The sequence below is a fragment of the Bos taurus genome, chromosome 6 (assembly GCF_002263795.3).
Source record: "Bos taurus isolate L1 Dominette 01449 registration number 42190680 breed Hereford chromosome 6, ARS-UCD2.0, whole genome shotgun sequence".
Lineage (NCBI taxonomy): Eukaryota > Metazoa > Chordata > Mammalia > Artiodactyla > Bovidae > Bos > Bos taurus.
In genome coordinates, this window is record NC_037333.1 from 101,400,427 (window position 1) to 101,421,693 (window position 21,267).

At 39.5% G+C, this 21,267-nt stretch overlaps 2 protein-coding genes across 3 annotated transcripts in view; both read right to left on the bottom strand.

Annotated features, from left to right (window-relative positions):
• Window positions 1-21,267, bottom strand: part of MAPK10 (mitogen-activated protein kinase 10) — a 622,226-nt gene that overhangs the window by 492,566 nt on the left and 108,393 nt on the right. The gene's annotated exons all lie outside the window — the stretch shown is intronic.
• Window positions 7,945-8,553, bottom strand: LOC132345539 (ragulator complex protein LAMTOR5-like). The gene has a single exon (XM_059887798.1). It carries the CDS (start codon window positions 8,218-8,220, stop codon window positions 7,945-7,947), a length of 276 nt encoding a protein of 91 aa, XP_059743781.1. The 5' UTR covers window positions 8,221-8,553.

A 21,267-nucleotide genomic window follows, 5' to 3' on the forward strand; every position in this document is an offset into this window, starting at 1 on the left:
GGGCTTCCCTGGTGGTTCAGTGGTAAAGAATCCACCTGCCAGTGTGGGAGACACAGGTTCAATCCCTGATCCAGGAAGATTTCGCATGCTGCCGAGCAACTAAGCCTGTGTGCCGTTAACTATTGAGCCTGTGCTCGTCAGCCCAGGAGCTCCAACTATTGAGTCCATGTGCCAACTACTGGAGCCCACACACTCTAGAGCACATCAACACAATTGGAGAGTAGCCCCTGCTCACCGCAACTAGAGAAAAGACCACGCAGCAACAAAGATAGCACAGAGAAAAATAAAACAAATAAATAAAATTAAAAAAATAAAGTCTTTCTAAGTCTGGATTTGTTTTTTATTTGACAACCCAAGTACTTCTACTTTCTCATATATTGACTATTTCATAATATAAAAGATATTTTAAAGAGGGCCTTATTAAATAGAAAAAAAATAATTGTTTAAAAAGAATAGTTTTCAAAATGTCTTGATGAAAACAGCAACAGAACTCAAGTTGTATCAACCTTCTATCAGAGGTAGGATGAGAATTTCTGATTGACCAGGCCGGTCAGGGGACCCCTATGAGATAAAAGTGAAGGAACTGCGAAAGTTAAATCTGGGAATTAAGACTCAAATGGGCAAAACAACTGCCTTCAGATATGTAATGGGTTAATTACATGAGAAATGGAAGGAAGTTTCTATACGTTGCCATTAGGTAGAATTGTGATCAATAAATGGAAGCTTCAGGAAAATCTCAGCACAATCTACTGAAGAATTGTCTGACAGCATTGTCCAAAGGTGGAATGGGCTCCTTGCAAGTGCCGAGGTCCAGACATTATGTGTATGAACCGCTAGACCAATTGTGTTAGATAGGTTGTTGGACCAGGTAACCCACTGGCTTCTGGATTCCATGGTTCTATCTACTGGATAATGCAGAGAGCATCTGAGTAAACTTTAATAACCAGGCGGTCACTTACTGCCAATGTTTTCCAATTGCCAATAGTTTCCAATTCATTAGACATAAGGAGCCGAAAAAAGTAAACACCACCCACTGGAAGATACACGCATTAAGAACTTTTTTTAAGAGGGGAAAGAATAAAATCAGAATAATCATTAAGCAAAAGAAGTCATTCTTTCATTAGAGTGTTCACATGAGAAAGATACAAAAAGAACTCTAACTCCAAGACACCAGACGTAGCTTATGCTTCTTACTGCATCCATCTTAAAGCATTTATGAGACAAAAAAAAAAATGTAAATTCTCCACCAAGGAAGTATTTGATGGCTGAACACTGGATAGAGCAATGAGAGACTTCTCTGAAAGCCATAATAGGAAACTCTGAATGGATATATCAATCAATCTAACATAACTGAGACAATAACAAGGTTCTGGACAGCCAAAAAAGATGACAGCTGATTGAATTTAAACAACTTCTTTACAGAAAGAAAAAGAAAAAAGCTGCTTTGCAGATCTGTTTGTCAGTGACTTTCATATTCCAGCCTCCATGACCATGAAAGCCACACAAAGGGTATAATTATATTTCACAGAAGCTGTTCTTATTTTAAATCTGCCCCTAATATAAAGCAGCCAACAGAGGAAATTGTATTTAATAAGACATCTGGCTTCTAAATGAAGATACCCATTTTTCTTCTAAAATAATGTTAATTTGGTTTGTAATTGAAACATGTAGTTGATGTCATTTAGAGTTTCCTGTCCCAGAAAATTGTTTACAAATGAAATACATCAGAATACTTTCAAGCTGCAAGATTATGCTTTTATCTAAAGTATGACAAGACTGAATAGATATTTTGACATTAACATCTTCCAAGAGAATTTAATTTCTTTTTATGCATGAGATTATATTTTCTTTAACTAAAATGAATAACACAGGATATTTGTTTTGCTATTTGCTTTATTCTATGCTATCTTTTTATTTTAATATTTATCTAGCCATTCATTCATTCTATCCATTCATTTTCTCCAGAATTAAATGTTTTTACTTACACCTCCCTCTGTTAAACAAAATTCTTCACCTGCTTCCATTGTATCTCCTTTCTTTTTCCACTGCTTTCCTTTTCTCTTATCTCCTATCTTCCTCCTTCTTTATTCTACCTTTGCAACCAAGAGGATTCATAATTGTTCACTACAAAGGGAAAGAACTGAATGCTAGTGGGGGAATTACTGTGCATACAGAAGACCCTCCTACAGAATGACACTTCTAAAAAGTGTCATCGTAGAAGACAGTCAAATGTGAAGTAAAAAAGTAGTAAAAGATGGCCAAAATTACCCAAAAGTGAAACTACTCAAATCTAGAAATTAAGATTAGTGGTTATCACAGTCACCAAAGCAAAGACAGTCCTATTCTTCCTAAAATAGCTATTGACATTTTATTACTAATTAAGAATTAAAATATTTAGTTCTTATAGTACATTGGCAATAAAATTGGATACTATGGAGAATTCATCAAGAAAAAAAAATCTTACTTCATAAGTATTCCACTAATCTCTTCTTGCAAAATAAAAAATAAATCCCTGAAAAGTGAATAGAGTGGAAGCCTGCACCCAAATCCATCTCTTCTCAAAATAATTGGCCTCTCCTGTCTTCTTTAAATTATACATACAGGTATTCCTGAGTTAATCTTAAAATAGAAATTTATAATTTAAAATAAAGTTGATTCTATGAAAAAGATTGTTTCTTTAAAATGTAAAGCATTGTTTCCGTCATTATGCATGTCATAATATGTATTTTTTGAAGATCAAATGGAGTATATTTGCTAGCATGCTGCAACACCCCTGGCTTAATTAAAATGCCTGAAAGATGCTTTTAGCCTGCAGCAGAAATTGTTATATAATTACTCTAATGCATCTGCTATGTTTTCACTTTTATTTTTTTTAACAAAGAGGAACCCAGGTGATTTCTGGGTAACTCTAATATGAATCAAGAAGGATAATTGTAGAAAATGAAAGTGTAAATAACATATGTCAAATTCAGAGTAATTCTAGAACTTTGCCTTTGAATACAATTACAGTCATTTGCTTTTTAAGAGTTTAGGGGGTCTGTTATAGTTATGAAGAAATTTTCCTAGCAATATTCATCAGAAATAAACCAATTGTCACAATGAACTTGTATGTATCAAACTGAGTTACAGGACAGGAGGCTGAGTGCATTATAGCAAATTCTAATCTCAGCTATTTTTAATTTTTAAATTGATGAATGTTCCAATGGCTACATATAGTCGTGTCCAACTCTTTGCAACACATGGACTGTAGCCTGCTAGGCTCCTCTGTTCATGGAATTTTCCAGACAAGAATACTAGAGTGGGTTGCCATTTCCTTCTCCATCCAATGGCTAAGACGGTAACGAATCTGCCTGCAATGCAGGAGACCTGGGTTCAATCTCTGAGCCAGAAAGATCCCTTGGAGAAGGGAATGGCAACCCTCCCCAGTATTCTTGCCTGAAAAAATCCCATGGACAGAGCTGCCTGGCGGGCTATAGTACATGGGGTCACAAAGAGTCAGACATGACTGAGTGACTAACACTTTCAGTTTCACCAAATTCAAGAGTTCTCCTTTTTAGAAAACTAGAACTCTGAGAAGAACACAAACTTAAGTCATCAATAGTTCACTTTAGTTCGTTTAAATACATTTTTTTCAGTAGAGTAATAGCATGTCTCCTACAACCGTTTCTCACAATATTTTAAAATAGTAAAAGTAATTCTCACAATATTTTAAGATAATAAAAGTAATTCTTAATGATATTTATGGATTTTAAGAAATCGAGTATTTATGCCTCAATAGTTTTATTCAATTATTGATATGTACACATCTGAGAGGAGTGGTTTGGCATTGTATTTATAAAAGTTTTTTTTTAAGTGTAGAATACAGATAAAAGATACAGTTGCAGACTTTAAACGCAAGGTGAGATTCAGAAATATGTAAGAGCACGATATAGACAACCATATACAGAGAAAATACTTCTGGCATTTTTCAGGGGAAATTATGTCATTTGTGATTCACTTACATTTGGCAATGAAACTGCTGTTTCTTCAGATGTTCTGTCCAGGGCCTGTGAAAACTGAAGTCTTACCAAAATTTTTACCTAGAAATAATGATCTGATTATATTTTGAGATCATAAATGTTGTGTTTCTCTTTGGAGGGGGTAATCAGCCATATTTAAACAGATACCACATACTGAGGCAGGAGATAGATGGGCCCCAGGCTAAGCAGCCAGAATTTGTCCTTGTGGATGGGTATCCCAAATGAGGAGTAAGAAAAGAGCTGAACCCTGCTCAGATAAGAGATAAATGACCACATATTCCTTATTCTCGAAGTCAAGGAGAACTTCCCTACTACATACATACAGAGAATCCTAAAAGATGACACTGTTAAAGTGCTGCACTCCATATGCCTGCAAATTTGAAAAACTCAGCAGTGGCCACAGGACTGGAAAAGGTCAGTTTTCATTCCAGCCCAAAGAAGAGCAATGCCAAAGAATGTTCACCATATCACAAAACTGCACTCATTTCACGTGCTAGCACAGAAATGCTCAAAATCCTTCAAGCCAGGCTTCAACAGTATCTGAATCGAGAACTTCCAGATGTTCAAGCTTGTTTTAGAAAAGGCAGAGGAACCAGAGATCAAATTGCCAACATCCAGAGATCACAGAAAAAGCAAGAGAATTCCAGAAAAATATCTATTTCTGCTTCATTGACTACACCAAAGCCTTTGACTGTGTGGATCACAACCAACTGGAAAATTGTGAAAGAGATGGAATACCAGACCACTTTACCTGCCTCCTGAGAAATCTGTATGCCCATCAAGAAGCAACAGTTAGAACCGGACGTGGACCAACACACTGGTTTCAAGTCAGGAAAGGAGTATGTCAAGGTCGTATATTGTCACCCTGCTTATTTAACTTCTATGCAGAGTCCATCATGCAAAATGCTGGGCTGGATGAAGCGTAAGCTGGAATCAAGATTGCCAGGAGTAATATCAATAACCTAAGATATGCAGAAGACACCACCCTTATGGGAGAAAGTGAAGAGGAACTAAAGAGTCTCTTGATGAAGGTGAAAGAGGAGAGTAAAAAAGCTTGCTTAAAACTCAACATTCAAAAAACGACTATCATGGTATCCGGTCCCATCACTTTATGGCAAATAGATGTGGAAACAATTTAAACAGTGACAACTTTATTTTCTTGGGCTCCAAAATCACTGTGGATGGTGACTGCGGCCATGAAATTAAAAGACACTTGTTCCTTGGAAGAAAAGCTATGACAAATCTAAACAGCATATTAAAAAGCAGAGACATTACTTTGCCAACAAAGGTCCGTCTAGTCAAAGCTATGGTTTTTCCAGTAGTCATGTATGGATGTGAGAGTTTGACTATAAAGAAAGCTGAGCATCCAAGAATTGATGCTTTTGAACTGTGGTGTTGGAGAAGACTCTTGAGAGTCCCTTGGACTGCAAGATCAAACTAGTCAATCCTAAAGGAAATTAATCCTGAATATTCATTGAAAGGACTGATGAGGAAGCTGAAACTCCAATACTTGGACACCTTCTGCAAAGAGCCGACTCATTGGAAAAGACCCTGATGCTGGGCAAAATTGAAGGCAGGAAGAAAAGGGGACGACAGAGGATGAGATGGTTGGATGGCATCACTGACTCAATGGACATGAGTTTGAGCAAACTCCAGAAGATGGTGAAGGACAGGGAAGCCTGGCGTGCTGCAGTCCATGGGGTCACAAAGAGTCCAACACAACTGAGTGACTGAAGAACAACAACAAGCACAGAAAGGCTCCTTGAAGGTCAAAAAGACAGGGGGCGTCACCTCATGGTAATGATGTCAACCTGCTGTTAGGCATCTTCACTAGAAACCATCTTGAATGCACAGAGGAAAGGACCTTGATATTAATATATACCAAATACAGACTCAGAACCAGCCAAAGCAAGATGACTGGCCAAAGGAAACCTGGAAGAAATTCCCCATAAAAATGATTCAAAGTGATTCACCTTAGAGCAGTGGGATTGAGTTTTTCAAAAAGAGGAAATGGAAAAGGGAGGACATCTATGTATATGTAGGCTTCCTGGATGGCTCAGCAAGTAAAGAATCCGCCTGCAATGCAGGAGATGCAGGAGACATGGATTCAGTCCCTGGGTCGGGAAGATCCCCTGGAGACGGGCGTGGCAACTCATTCCAGTACTCTTGCCTGGAAAATCGCATGGACAGAGGACCTTGATGGGCTATGTCCATGGGGTCACAGAGAGTCAGACACAACTAAAGGACTGAGCACACATGCATCTTTGAATGTTTTTGGCGGATCACAGAAATCGTTATTATTTGTTAGAAATGAATGAAGTAGCTATACAAAACAACTGTTGATAGATAAACTGAGGCATATTTTAAATTTTAAGCAAATGAGCAAAAATTAATTGAAATGAGGCAGCACCAAACATAAAATGGTTAAGAGTACTTTTAGACTCTTGGCAGACAGGAGCTAAGGAGAAGACATACAGAGACAGTACAGATATAAAGAAAGGAAGTTATTTGATTGGTTACAGCGTAAAGCCTTAATTGTTTGTGATTGGTCATCCCTACATTTTCAATTTTGTAACCTTGAGGCATCTGCAGGCTAGATTTTGTTTTGCTTACATAAGCCACCATGGCATTAGAGCCAGCAAAGTGTAATGGTCTCTCATTCAATTAATTTATCACTACATTTGGTCATTTTTCTGATTGATATGGAAAGTTCTACAAATTGTTGGCAGAGGTTCAGTTCAGTTGCTCAGTTGTGTCCAACTCTTTGCGACCCCATGAATTGCAGCACGCCAGGCCTCCCTGTCCATCACCAACTCCCGGAGTTCACTCAAACTCATGTCCGTCAAGTCGGTGATGCCATCCAGCTGTCTCATCCTCTGTCGTCCCCTTCTCCTCCTGCCCCCAATCCCTCCTAGCATCAGAGTCTTTTCCAATGAGTCAACTCTTCACATGAGGTGGCCAAAGTACTGGAGTTTCAGCGTTAGCGTCATTCCTTCCAAAGAACACCCAGGACTGATCTCATTTAGAATGGACTGGTTGGATCTCCTTGCAGTCCAAGGGACTCTCAAGAGTCTTCTCCAATACCACAGCTCAAAAGCATCAATTCTTTGGCGCTCAGCCTTCTTCACAGTCCAACTCTCACATCCATACATGACCACTGGAAAAACCATAGCCTTGACTAGACGGACCTTTGTTGGCAAAGTCATGTCTCTGCTTTTGAATATGCTATCTAGGTTAGTCATAATTTTCCTTCCAAGGAGTAAGCGTCTTTTAATGTCATGGCTGCAATCACCATCTGCAGTGATTTTGGAGCCCCCAAAAAATAAAGTCTGACACTGTTTCCACTGTTTCCCCATCTATTTCCCATGAAGTGATGGGACCAGATGCCATAATCTTAGTTTTCTGAATGTTGAGCTTTAAGCCAAATTTTTCACTCTCTTCTTTCACTTTCATCAGGAGGCTCTTTAGTTCCTTTTCACTTAATCAGTGTTAAAATAGCTTTCATATATAATAATTGAGACATCCCAAGACTGAATCTATAATGTTGGAATCAATATACTGCTTTTTTTTCCTCCAACCAGGATTATTAAACATAACAAAATTCTATATACAAGGTGACTTAAATCTGCTGTTTCAAAATGTGGTACTTTCCTTAACTAGTATTTCATAAGTCAAGCCACAGAGGGTCAAAAGGCTTACTCTAAAATTAATAGGAAAGTGACCAATGCTTATTACATGAATGGTCTAATTACTAGAACTCTAGTATATTATAATCTAGTATATATATATATACTATATATATATATATATATATATATAATCTAGTATATATATATATAGTATATATAGTATATTATCTATAAGATAATTAACATAAGGTACCACTGAGGGCCTGTGACAGGCTTCGGAGCACTGATACAAGACGTCAGGAGGCCATTTTGTACACTGCCACTGTGATGCCATCGTGTTTCTGGAGCATAATATTCCCATTATCTGATTCTAGACACACCACAGAAATACCAGTGGGGTATGAGGTTAGCTTAGCTGCTTGCTGGGCTAGAACAGATATCACCCCAGCATGCTCATCTGACGGGGTTCTGCGGCAGCCCAGATTGAGTCCTTGTAAATCTGTGCACAGGACTCCAATAGTACATGGATTCTCCATTGTGTCCTCCAAGCACTGCTGCAAGGTAGCCTCCATCCCGCCACGTGTCGCCTCCTTCTGGCCACACTGGTGTCAGGGGCCCCTCAGTCAATCACATGACGCGAGAGGTCAATATACTGCTTTTAAAAACAACACAATTTAATTTAGCTATGATTATATAATAAGCTGGAACCCAAACAAAATACTGAAGTTGGAGTTACTATTAACAGAGACGCAATAGGTGTCTGATGGATGGGAGAGTTGGACTATAAAGAAAGCTGAGTGCTGAAGAATTGATGCTTTTGAATAGTGGTGTTGGAGAAGACTCTTGAGAGTCCCTTGGACTGCAAGGAGATCCAACCAGTCCATCCTAAAGGAGAGCAGTCCTGGGTGTTCATTGGTAGGACTGATTTTGAAGCTGAAACTCCAAAGCCACTTTGGCCACCTCATGTGAAGAGGTGACTCATTTGAAAAGACCCTGATGCTGGGAAAGATTGAGGGCAGGAGGAGAAGGGGACGACAGAGGATGAGATGGTTGGATGGCATTACCGACTCGATGGACATGGGTTTGGGTGAACTCCGGGATTTGGTGATGGACAGGGAGGCCTGGCGTGCTGCAGTCCATGGGGTCGCAAAGAGTCGGACACGACTGAGCGACTGAACTGAACTGAATAGGTGTCCATGATTTCTATTACCTATCATCTCTGGCAGAATATCCTGTGAATATTTTCTTGCACCCAATGTCATACTGGTCCTTGAAACTATTTTTCTTCCTTTATCATCACTGTTGACCACCTCACCCCACTGCACCGCAGTTTAGCTCACAAAGCTGTGAAGTGTGCTGAAGACAAAATATTGATTAATGTAGTACTTGACACAAAGTGAGCAATTCCACCAAAGCCTGACCAGACATATAAATGAAGGGACAGATAAGTGAGTGAACACATTTTGACAGAGATTCAGGAGCCTCTGTCTGTAAATACTCTCTTCTACTCTGACACAGGATGAAGAAAACAAACATTTGGAAATGCAAGTGATCAAATGTGTAACCAGGGGCATCAACAAACATCCAGTCACCCTAATCCCTGCCAGAGTTCAATTTGTGGGAGACAAGCTTTGAAGCCAGAGACTTTTTACCATAAAAGTTATAGAAGTGGAGGAATAAAAACTTTTAGCGCTATGATTCCCACCTCTAAATTTCTGTTTCTACAATTCGCAGCTGAAGTTCCTCTTGTGTATCCCCTAATTAGTCTCCTTTAAAATAATTTGTGTTGTTCTCGCCTGTTATTTGAGTGTTGTCCCTAGCTGTGACACAAAATGAACCTTTCTGGAAGTGTCTCCCCAGGAGGGATTTAAGTGCTTAAGGAGGCTTATTTATTCTCAAGGCTGAGCAACCACTTAGTCCATTACAGTGGAAACGGCGATTTCAAGGCAAGTGTGTACTGCTAAAAACAGGTGCATAAGAATGTGGCTGTCTTCCAGTTTTAAGAAGGCAAGAAATTCAAATTAACCCCATGAAGTCTTCTGCTGGAAACCACCACTCAGACAAGCAAAACAATAAGCACTTTCTGCTCAACTCTGGACAGATTGATTCTCCAGATTCTTGGCACTTTTGGTTATTTTCTTTTACTACTTCAAAGTCAAGAGGAAGCAAATCACAAAGCTTTAGTAATTCTAAATGAAAAGCCACAGGAAAGAAAAACAGCAATGAAAGAGAAGGAAATATTGCAGGTTATTAGAAATCAAACTTTACCCAAATTTTAAAATTCATTTCTCAATACAGTGGGTACAATGTTTCAATCTAGGAGAAAATTCATTTTAAATGATTTAATGCTGGCCTTGCTTATCCACAAAAACTCATTAGCTTAATAAAACAGAGGCTTTGTTTGCCAAGTCGCACACTCCTGCCTGGCTCATTTACAGGGCTAGAGGGCAGCCTGACGCTGTTCTGTCGCTCTTAAATTCTCCCATGTGCCTAACACAGTGATAGGTGACTGTGACTGGGGAGTTGAAATTTAAAAACACCACCCAAAACCTAGTGCTGCTGCATTTCATTTCAAACAATAGTCAGTCCAACAACATAAATCCTGCTTGTAGAATGAAATGCTATATGAAGTCACGTCCCAAACACCACATTCCTCTTTTCCTTTATGCCTCTTCCCCAATGTCTACTGAACAAAAACGCACAACCTGAAAGCTGAGAGTTATGTTTTATTCACTGGACAAAACTGAGGACTTAAGTCTGGAATACAACCTCTGAAATACTGCTCCGAAGAGGTGTGGGAGGAGCTGGGATACACAGGAGTTTTTGCAACAAAGACCAGGTCAGTCAGAACATCAAAAGACTACTATTAATTAAAGAAAACCAGCTATCTCAATTTAAGGAATTTAGTGCTTTTCTACGCATGGAAAGATGCAAGAGTATGGGCTCACTGAAATCATTCCTTTGATATGCACCTCAGCTCTCTTTCGGGTCAGAATATCTTGTGCTTTTTCATCCTGAGTCTCCCCAGGGTGCATGATGGGGGAAGGGCGGACACATCCTTTGTTTACTGCCACGGCAGGCAATATGCGCTCAGTGACGCCCATTCATTTCTAGCTCTGTGCCACAACGTGTGCGTGTGTGTGTGTGTGTGTGAAGGGGGGAAGGAAGAGAAAGACACAGAGCAAAGTTGCTGCTATCCTAGAAGACCACGCCTTCTCCCAACAATGAGACATTTATTGTGGATTGATTTGCCTCTTCCAATAAGCGTTGTGTGGACAAAAGAAATGGCCTGAATGAGGCATCTTCGAATTACAATGGACTGACTCGATCAACTGTGGAACTAAATCGTGGTGAACTTTTTAATTCCCTACCATTAAACCTGCTCATGCTGCCAGGATGCGTTGAAATTTTGCACATGGGACCCAAGAGAATAAAGACACAGTGCTCTGGCACTCTTGGTTCTGTCTGGGGTAAAATTCTAATGAAAAATGAACTCGAGAAATTAAAATCAAGTTAATTACTGTCACTTAACAGAGACTTGAGTGTATTCAGTTTCTTGCTTACCTGATATTTTTCACTTTTTCTTTTGTGTGTGCATATTGCAGTTGGGAGACAGTTTTCCAAACAGCCAATTCTTGGATTCAGATGGTGCAAGAAGAATTCTAGCTGTTACAGCTGGGGTTAAAATGTGCAAACGCCTGCAGCACATCACTCTCTTTGACTAAGCTGTCAAAACATTTAAATTGTGTCCCTGTCTTTCCTCCTTCCCTCCTCCACGATCTCCCCAGCAGGGGCCCCCAGCACTGAATTTTTGTCAAAAGAGAAGACAGAGTCAAATTGGCAAACTGTATCTTTCTAAAAGGACTTCCAACCTTCTTTGTGTTGCTTGTCATGTTTATTTCGGTATGTCATTTTTGCATTAACCCTTGCTGATTCTTTCCAGTTTGATTTCATGGAAATGCCCTTATCTTAGGTCAGCTAACAACAAAAGACATCACATTTGGTTAACAGGTGTGCTTTAAAAATAATAATCGTAATTGGAGACTTTCACCATGTCTGGACAATGAGGAAAATAAGTAGTTTGCAGAAACACCTTTTAATTACTTCAACTGATAATAGGATAAACTGTAGAAGAAAGACTTTCCTAAATACATTGTTTAAATTCTGAAATGTGTACAATGGAACAAAGAGACAAACATCACCCTTACATTGTAAATAATTAAATAAATATTATTAATATACACTTATGACTGCAGTCCATGGGGTCGCTAAGAGTCGGACACGACTGAGCGACTTCACTTTCACTTTTCACTTTCATGCATTGGAGAAGGAAATGGCAACCCACTCCAGTGTTCTTGCCTGGAGAATCCCAGGGATGGGGGAGCCTGGTGGGCTGTCATCTATGGGGTCGCACAGAGTCGGACACGACTGAAGCGACTTAGCAGCAGCAGCAGCATGACTGTAACCAATATTAAAAATTATTAAAATGTCAGAAAATATTTATTATTAAATACCTGCCAAGACCCAGGCTCTATACTTCCAAGCACTGCATTTAGTCCTCACACATCAGGCATTCAACCTTGCACCCACACTGTGCTAAGTCTTGTCATACAGATGAGAAAGACACAATATTTACCCCTCTGATAGCTCACGGTCTAGTGAGGAAAAATGACTGGTAAAAAAATTGTGAAATGAGATTCTATGGATGCATGTCCACTTACAAAGTCATCTGAGAAAGGTCATTCAACTATATTGAGGGAGTTGAAGATGTTAAACAAATACAGATTTGTTAAAAAAAAAAAAAAAAAGGGCGGGGGGAGGTGATGCAAGTACTGAAAAACTTAAGTTAGCCAGAAGAGAAAATACTGGGGTGGGAGCAAGAGAAGGAGGGGCCGTTTTTCAGGTCACGAAAGCAGCCTTTAAAAAGGCAGAGAGACTTCACTGCTGGTCCAGTGGTTAAGACTCTGAGCTCTCAATGCAGGGGGCACAGGTTTGATCCCTGGTCAGGGAACCAAGATCTCACAGCCAAACAAAGGCAGGAAGTTCTATGAAAGCAACGCATGTTTAGAAGAACACCAAATGGTCATCTTTAAACCTCAAAATGGAAGACAAGGGAAAGACACCTTAATACATAGCTTAGTGGACTTTGCTAAAGATAGTGGGCTTTATGCAGACCCTACAGAGAGAGAGCAACATAATTTTTAAACAGAATAGCTCAAAAACTGTATTTCTAGTCTAGAAATAATGACATAGATATTCTTTATATATATTTCTTGCCTTTTACCTTCTACATTAATTCAATGTAACTCTCTATACAATATTGTATGTATTATATCCTCATTTTACAGATAAAACAACTGATGCTCACAATCTTTAAGAAACTTGTCCAAGTTCATCTAGCAGCTACGTTTCACAATGTTCTCAGTTTCCCACTCTCTCGTTCATAATAGCTATAGTTGTGTGGTGAAGAGCAGGTGTTTTGGAGGCTAACTGAGCATGAATTCTTCACCACTTTATTTTCTGTGTGAATTTGTGCAAATTTTTCATCTTCTGGGAAAGATAAATGCGATAGTGCACATAAAGCAGTTAGTACAGTGCCCACCCCACAGTTCAATGCTAACCATTAGTAGTATGCTAGCAGGTCAGCTTGAGCACATTTTACATACAAGAACCAAGTATGGGTATTAGTATCTTCATTTTACAGATTTTAGTTAAATGCTGAAACTTAAAGAAATTAAGTCACTCACAGAAAGACATAGAACTATTAATATATGGGAGAGCTTGTTCTGCTCTGAAGACCACACTATTCTTTTAATGTAGAATATAGTGAATCAGAGACTGTCCCTGATGCCCTATAAAAGATAAATTAAAAGGAGATAAGATAGGAGGCAAGGAGTAGAATATTTAAACAGGTTTTTGTAGAAATGTAAGAGGGAGATTGCAAGAGTCTGAAATAAGTAGAGTTAAAAAAAAAAAAAAAGACACTTAAAAGATATCGACAAGGTTGAATGAACAAGAATGGGTGGCAAATTGGATGTTGGGAAGTCAGGGAGCTAGAGAAACAGCACCAAGCTCCCCAGCATATGGCTATAAACTCTTGGAATGTATCTTTTTTCTGCTTTCCTCCTCGCCATATAGTATTTTTAAATACTAATAAATATTAATATTCAGGATGTTCTCGTGTAACAGCTTCTATTTGCTGTGTGTTAGGAAAATTCATTCACAGGATATAATGGGCAAGGTTGCTCAAGGAAACCTAGCCAGGTTTGAATTAGCTTTTGAGCAGCAGCAATGATAGCTCAGTTGGTAAAGAATCCACCTGCAATGCAGGAGACCCCAGTTTGATTCCTGGGTCAGGAAGATCCGCTGGAGAAGGGATAGGCTATCCACTCCAGTATTCTTGGGCTTCCCTTGTGGCTCAGCTGGTAAAGAATTCACCTGCAATGCAGGAGGCCTGGGTTCAATCCCTGAGTTGAGAAGATCCCCTGGGGAAGGGAAAGGCTACCCACTCCAGGATTCTGGTCTGGAGAATTCCATGGACATTATAGTCATGGGGTCACAAAGAGTCAGACACGACTGAGCGACTTTCACTTTCACATTCAAGAGAAAGAGAATTGCCCAGAAACACAGAAACATCAGCAAACTATAGTAGTAAAGGCTACTATTACTGCAGGCAAAGAATCTGCAGTGGAACTAATCCACATAGAGGCGTGCCTTATAGCAACGTTATTCTATAAATGGCTGAACTAATACTCTGTTGGAGTATTAGTATTACTATTGGCAAAGAATTTGACAGTATTGGTGCAGATTATTAAAATGATAGTCCTTAGGGTATTCTGTTCCTTTGCTGGAACCATCAGTTCCCTATTAGACCACCTCCCCTTCTCCTTTATTTCTCTTTCTCCAGTGAACTCTTGGCCTTCCAGTAGATGCAGCATAGATATCATTTTACAGGAGATGCCTTTCCTGATTATACCAAATATGTCAGTTCCCTCCTCTTACACTTTCTTATGGTCTTCCCTGGTGGCTCAGATGGTAAAGAATGTGCCTACAAAGCGGGAGACCTGAGTTGGATCCCTGGGTCAGAAAGATCCCCTGGAGAAGGGAAAGGCAACCCCTTCCAGTATTCTTGCCTGGGAAATGCCATGGACAGAAAAGCCTGTTGGGCTACAATCCATGGGGTCACAAAGAATCAGACACAATTGAGCGACTAACACTTTCACTTTGTTATACAATTCTTTGGAGCACAGTTTCACTGTCATCTTACATGTTTAAGAAATTAAAAATGCAATTATTATTTGGATTACTCTTTGATCAATGTCAGACTCCCCCAGTTGACTGTAAACTCTTGGAATTTATCTTTTCTCTGCTTTCCTCCTCACCATTATATCTCCTATGTCTAGCAAAGAGCCTATGCTTAGTAGGTGTTCAAGAAATAGTTTTTTGAATGAGTAAATTACTCAAAAATGAATGATTGGATGAATTTGTGAAAATAATAAATAAGGAAGCATATAAACAGGTGGACAAGGAGGGAACTGAATCAAAAAGGGTCAGCAGCTTCAATGAGTTCAAAAACAGTATCAAGAGTTTCACAAGAGAGCCAAAGGCTGTGGGTATTATAGACTGAATTGTGTACCCTTCAAAATTCACCTACGAAGCCCTGAAACTCAATATCACTTAGAGGATGGGACTTTTAGGATGTAACCAAGCTTAAATGAGGTCAAAGGATGAGAATCCAATAGAACCAGTGTCCTTATACGAGGAAGATACACCAGGGGGGCTTAAGTACGGAGGAAAGCTCATGCAAGCGCACAGGGAGAAGGTGCCATCTGTAAACTAGGAGAAGAAACCAACCTTATCGGCACCTTTGTCTTGGACTCCCGTCTTCCAGAATTGTGAGAAAATTAATTTCTCTTCTCAAGCCACCCAGTCGATGGTACTCTATTATGGCATTCCTGGGAGGCTAAAAAGGTAAGCTATAGATTTTAAGTTTGAAAGAATGGAGTGAAAGTGGGGGGAAGAAAACTAAAACTTAATAGACACAAAAACAAATTAACACACTATAGTTTAATAACTATATTGAGTACGTGCATGCTAAGTCACTTCAGTCATGTCTGACTCTTTGTGATCCTATGGACCATAGCCCACCAGGCTCCTCTGTCTGTGGGATTCTCCAGGAAAAATACTGGAGTGGGTTGCCATGCCCTCCTCCAGAGGATCTTCCCAATCCAGGGAATCAAAAGATAAATACCACATAGAAGGGGAGGAAAGAGAATCAATCCAAGTAACTTTTGAGCACAGTATTTTGACATTATCCCCACAATCTAGAGAATAAAATAGCTACAAAAAAATCAAGAGCTCTTTCTGCTGGGTTTGTCATCATGATACTGGTGTAGTTATTCTGACACTATTTTGTGTGTAGTGTAAGACTGAGAAAATAATTTGATGATAATTTTTGGAGCCAAGTTTCAACTTGTTAGGGAAATTAAAATGAAGATAGTCTTGTTCAGGCTTCAGGGGAGCAGGGCTCTGACCGACTTCTGACCTTGCCTGGACCTACCTAGCCTACATGCCTACCTGCAAGCACATCAGTCATTTCCAGCAAGTCAAACAGCACTTTGGATAAGAAAGCAAGTGGATGTTGAAATTTCTTCAGCCCCTGGAGACCTAGCCAATCCCTCATGGTCTAAGGAATCTTATGACTCAAGAAGTGAAACAAACAGCTTTGTAAAAGTTAAAAACTGGAGCTGCATTTTTGCAAGCAAACTGATAACAGTATCAGTTTGTGGCCTGGGATTATAAGCGAGAACCCCCAAAGATGCAATTTGAAATCTCACCCATGGAGTGGATACACTGCCTAGGACCCTTTCTCAACTGGAACTCCAGATTGCTGTCATTTGGTACTTTCCAGCGCTTTTCAAGTCTGGATTAATGAAAGTGAAAGTTGCTCAGTCATGTCCAGCTTTTTGCAACCCCATGAACAATACAGTCCATGGAATTCTTCAGGCCAGAATACTGGAGTGGGTAGCCATTTCCTTCTCCAGGGGATCTTCCCAACCCAGGGACTGAACCCAGGTCTCCTGCATTGCAGGCGGATTCTTTACCAGCTGAGCCACCAAGGAAGCCCATAGGTATCAGCCCAATTTGGTGATGTATACTTGGTTACTTCTCTCTATTGCTTCTATTTATTTTCTTTTAATGACTTCATATTAAAATTAAATTAAATAATCTATTAAAAATTGAAACTGTTTATGTGTAACAAGTAGTTTCTTTTGTTAATTAATCCTCCAAACCTGAAACAAAAGTAAATCTTTCAACAAAACACAACTGTGGGAAAAAGGATAAAATTATATAATGAGATAGGGAAAAAACACCCTGAAACTATCATAATAAAGACTCATTCACTGCATCCCAGTGAGAAGAGCTCAATGAGGAGAAGGATATGTGCATAGTCCCAGAGTGTCTCCCCACAGATGACTTAGCAGTGAAAGAAAAAAATAATTACAATAACCATACATGGAGAAACCAGAACATCTTGGTTAGGTGACCAAATTAGCATCACCAGTAAGGGCAAACGGATGATGTAGTACTCTGAAAGGGAAAATACACTGATGTTGTGGACGGGTAGGCGCACATGACCTAAGTCTAATCATCAGGAAACACCAGACAGACCCAAAGTGATGAACATCCTATCCTGTATTCTTTGAAAATATCAATCATTTGTTATTAAAGAACTTTTTTTAAGAAGCTAAAGAAATCAATCTGGACACAACAGAGATAGGACAACCAAGTGCAATACAGGAACCTGAAATGGATCCTGTATTAGAGAGAAAAAAGACATCACTGGGATAATTGACAAACTGGATTATGAACTATAGATGGGGGGAAAAGTATTGTGTCAATGTTATCCTAAACTTGACAACCATACTATGATCATGTTAAAAAACATATCATTTTTCTCAGGAAACACATAAAGTATTAAGAGGTCAAAGGGAATCATACTGTAATATGTGCTCAAATGATTTTATATATATTTATGGGGGGAGGGTGTAGGGAGAATATAAAAAAAGCAAATGTGGCAAAATATTAAAAATTTTTAAATCTGTATAAAGGGTACATAGGCGTCTCTATTATTCTTTTAACCTTTCTATGTTTAAAATTGTTTCAAAATAACAAAGTTTTTGTGTTTTTTTTTAATCAAACAAACGTATACTCTGGCAGGGGATGTTGAAACTCGGAGAGGCTTTGCATGAGTGAAGGCAGGTGGTATATGGAAAATCTCCACACTGTCCCTTCAATTTTGCTGTGAGCCGAACTTCTCTAAAAAAAGATATCAATTAGAAAAAATCATACATGTATATATATGACTAAGTCCCTTTGCTGTTCACCTGAAACCATCACAACATTGTTAATCGACTATATCCCAACACAAAAGAAAAAAGGTTTTAAAGAAAATATCAGATGAATAAACACAAAGACAAGATGTAAAGGAGTTGGGATGTTGTAAAGTCCAAGCCTTGATTTTAAGATAGATTCCTGAATAGTCTAAGACACAAATCATAACAACCTCAATTTACTAAGACAAAGTTGGGACTTGAAGAGGCCTCAAGATTTCAGGCTAGCTAGAGAAGATAAGACCCAGATGAGAAGAAAATGAGCCAAGCTCTTTCCTTGGCTCTACTTTCTTTCTTAATTTAGTCCCTTGACAGATGAGCTCACTGAAGGGAAGAAAGCAGTTTCCTCACACCATTCCCCACCTCCTCCCATTTCTGAAATGATGCTCTGCTCAGATCATTAATTGTCTCATCAAGGCTCCAGCATGCACAGTTCAGTGATACTGGCCTTTTATTTCCAGACACAGCTGATAATAAAGAAACTGTGGTAAGATGTCTGCCCTTACCTCACGTTTCCACAGCAATAAAGGAAAAGATACTTTTTCATCAATGTCAGGTTCAGGTTTAATAAGTACGATTTTGTTTTTCAAGCTTCTTACATACAATTTCATGAGTTGGATAACATCCTATAACCCAGTTTTCCTATCCAGATAAAGAGAGGGTAATACCAGATCTAGATTACTGGACTGAGTAATAGGGAAGTAATATGGAAGTATTACCTAAGAAATTGCTAGTATGTAAGTAATATCTAACAATATTTAAGACTGAGTTTTGTGCAACATTTAAAAATAATTTTGCAATTCATTACTGTTAGCCATTAAGTCATGCTGACTCATTGTGACCCCATGGACTACAGAGCATCAGGTTCCTCTGTCCATGGGATTCTTCCAGCAAGAATACAGGATTGGGTTGCCATTTCCTTCTCCAGGGGATTTTCCCAACCCAGGGATCAAATCCACATTTCCTGTGTCTCCTGCATCGCAGGCAGATTCTTTACCTGCTGACCCACTGGAAAAATCTTGGTTGTAATTGGGTATGAACTTTAAAGGGCTTCTGGGCACAATAAAGGACAGAAATGGTATGGACCTAACAGAAGCAGAAAATATTAAGAAGAGGCGGCAAGAATATACAGAAGAACTATACAAAAAAGATCTTTACAACCCAGATACTCACAATGGTGTGATCATTCACCTAGAGCCAGATATCCTGGAATGCGAAGTCAAGTGGGCCTTAGGAAGCATCACTACAAGCAAAGTTAGTGAAGGTGATGGAATTCCAGTTGAGCTATTTCAAATCCTAAAAGATGATGCAGTGAAAGTGCTGCACTCAATATGCCAGCAAATTTGGAAAACTCAGCAGTGGCCACAGGACTGGAAAAGGTCCATTTTCATTCTAATTCCAAAGAAAGGCAATGCCAAAGAATGCTCAAACTACCGCACAATTGCACTCATCTCACACGCTAGTAAAGTAATGCTCAAAATCTCCAAGCCAGGCTTCAACAGTACGTGAACCATGAACTTCTAGATGTTCAGGCTGGATTTGGAAGAACCAGAGATCAAATTGCCAGCATCCATTGGATCATCAAAAAAGCAAGAGAGTTCCAGAAAAACTATTTCTGCTTTATTGACCATGCCAAAGCCTTTGACCATGTGGATCACAACAAACTGTGAGGATCACAACGAACTGTGAAAAATCCTTAAAGAGATGGGAATACCAGACCACCTGACCTGCCTCTTGAGAAATCTGTATGCAAGTCAGGAAGCAACAGTTAGAACTGGTCATGGAACAACAGACTGGTTCCAAATAGGAAAAGGAGTACATCAAAGCTGTATATTGTCACCCTGCTTATTCAACTTATATGCAGAGTACATCATGAGAAACGCTGGGCTGGATTAAGCACAAGGTGGAATCAAGATTGCCGGGAGAAATATCAATAACCTTGGATATGCAGATGACACCACCCTTATGGCCAAAAGTGAAGAACTAAAGAGCCTCTTGATGAAAGTGAAAGAGGAGAGTGAAAAAGTTGGCTTAAAACAGCATTCAGAAAACTAAGATCACTTCATGGTAAATAAATGGGGAAACAGTGACAGACTTTATTTTGGGGGCTCCAAAACCACTACAGATGGTGATTGCAGCCATGAAATTAAAAGACACTTGCTCATTGGAAGAAAAGTTATGACCAACCTAGACAGCATATTAAAAAGCAGAGACATTACTTTGCCAACAAAGCTCTGTCTAGTCAAAGCTATGGTTTTTCCAGTAGTCATGTATGGATGTGAGAGTCGGACTATAAAGAAAGCTGAGCATCCAAGAATTGATGCTTTTGAACTGTGGTGTTGGAGAAGACTCTTGAGAGTCCCTTGGACTGCAAGGAGATCCAACCAGTCCATCCTAAAGGAAATCAGTCCTGAATATTCATTGGAAGGACTGATGCTGAAGCTGAAACTCCAATACGTTGGCCACCTGATGTGAAGAACTGACTCATTGGAAAAGGCCCTGATGCTGGGAAAGATTGAAGGTGGGAGGAGAAGGTGACAACAGAGGATGAGATGGCTGGATGGCATCACTGACTCAATGGACATGAGTTTGAGTAAACTCCAGGAGTTAGTAAAGGACAGGGAGGCCTGGCCTGTTACAGTCCATGGGGTTGCAAAGAGTCTGACACAACTGAGCGACTGAACTGAACTGGTGGCTCAGTGTTAGAGAATCTGCCTGTGAATACAGGAAATTCAAGGGATGTGGGTTCAATCCCTGGGTCGGGAAGATCCCCTGGAGTAGGAAATGGTAACTTCCTCCAGTATTTTTGCCTGGAAAATTCCATGGACAGAGCAGCCTCGCAGGCTGTTGTTCAGGGGGTCACAGAGTCAGACACAATTGAGTGACTAAACAACCACCACAATTTTTGCAATATGTATCCTCAAATCAACCAAACTCCTTTCCTCTAATAATTTTCCCTTTTCCCAACCAAACCCCTTTACTCTAACAGTTTTCCCCTTTCCAATAATTTCTGGTATGAACTTTAGCTTCCACATCTGCCAGAATTTTCTTTACTACACAATGGTGCTTGGCCCAAGCTAGGCGCAATCCCAGGAAAAGCTTTGAAGTAGACAAAAATCATCTTTACCCTTCCCTTCTTCACACCTCTCTCTTTCTTTCTTCAAATCTGCAGCCTTCACAGCTGTAGCAGATGGTAAAAACTGCATCAAACCCCTCTCCACCCAG

Coding starts and splice junctions, on each gene's coding strand:
- LOC132345539 (XM_059887798.1), bottom strand. CDS start 8,220: ATGGAGGCTACCTTGCAGCAGTGCTTGGAGGACACAATGGAGAATCCA.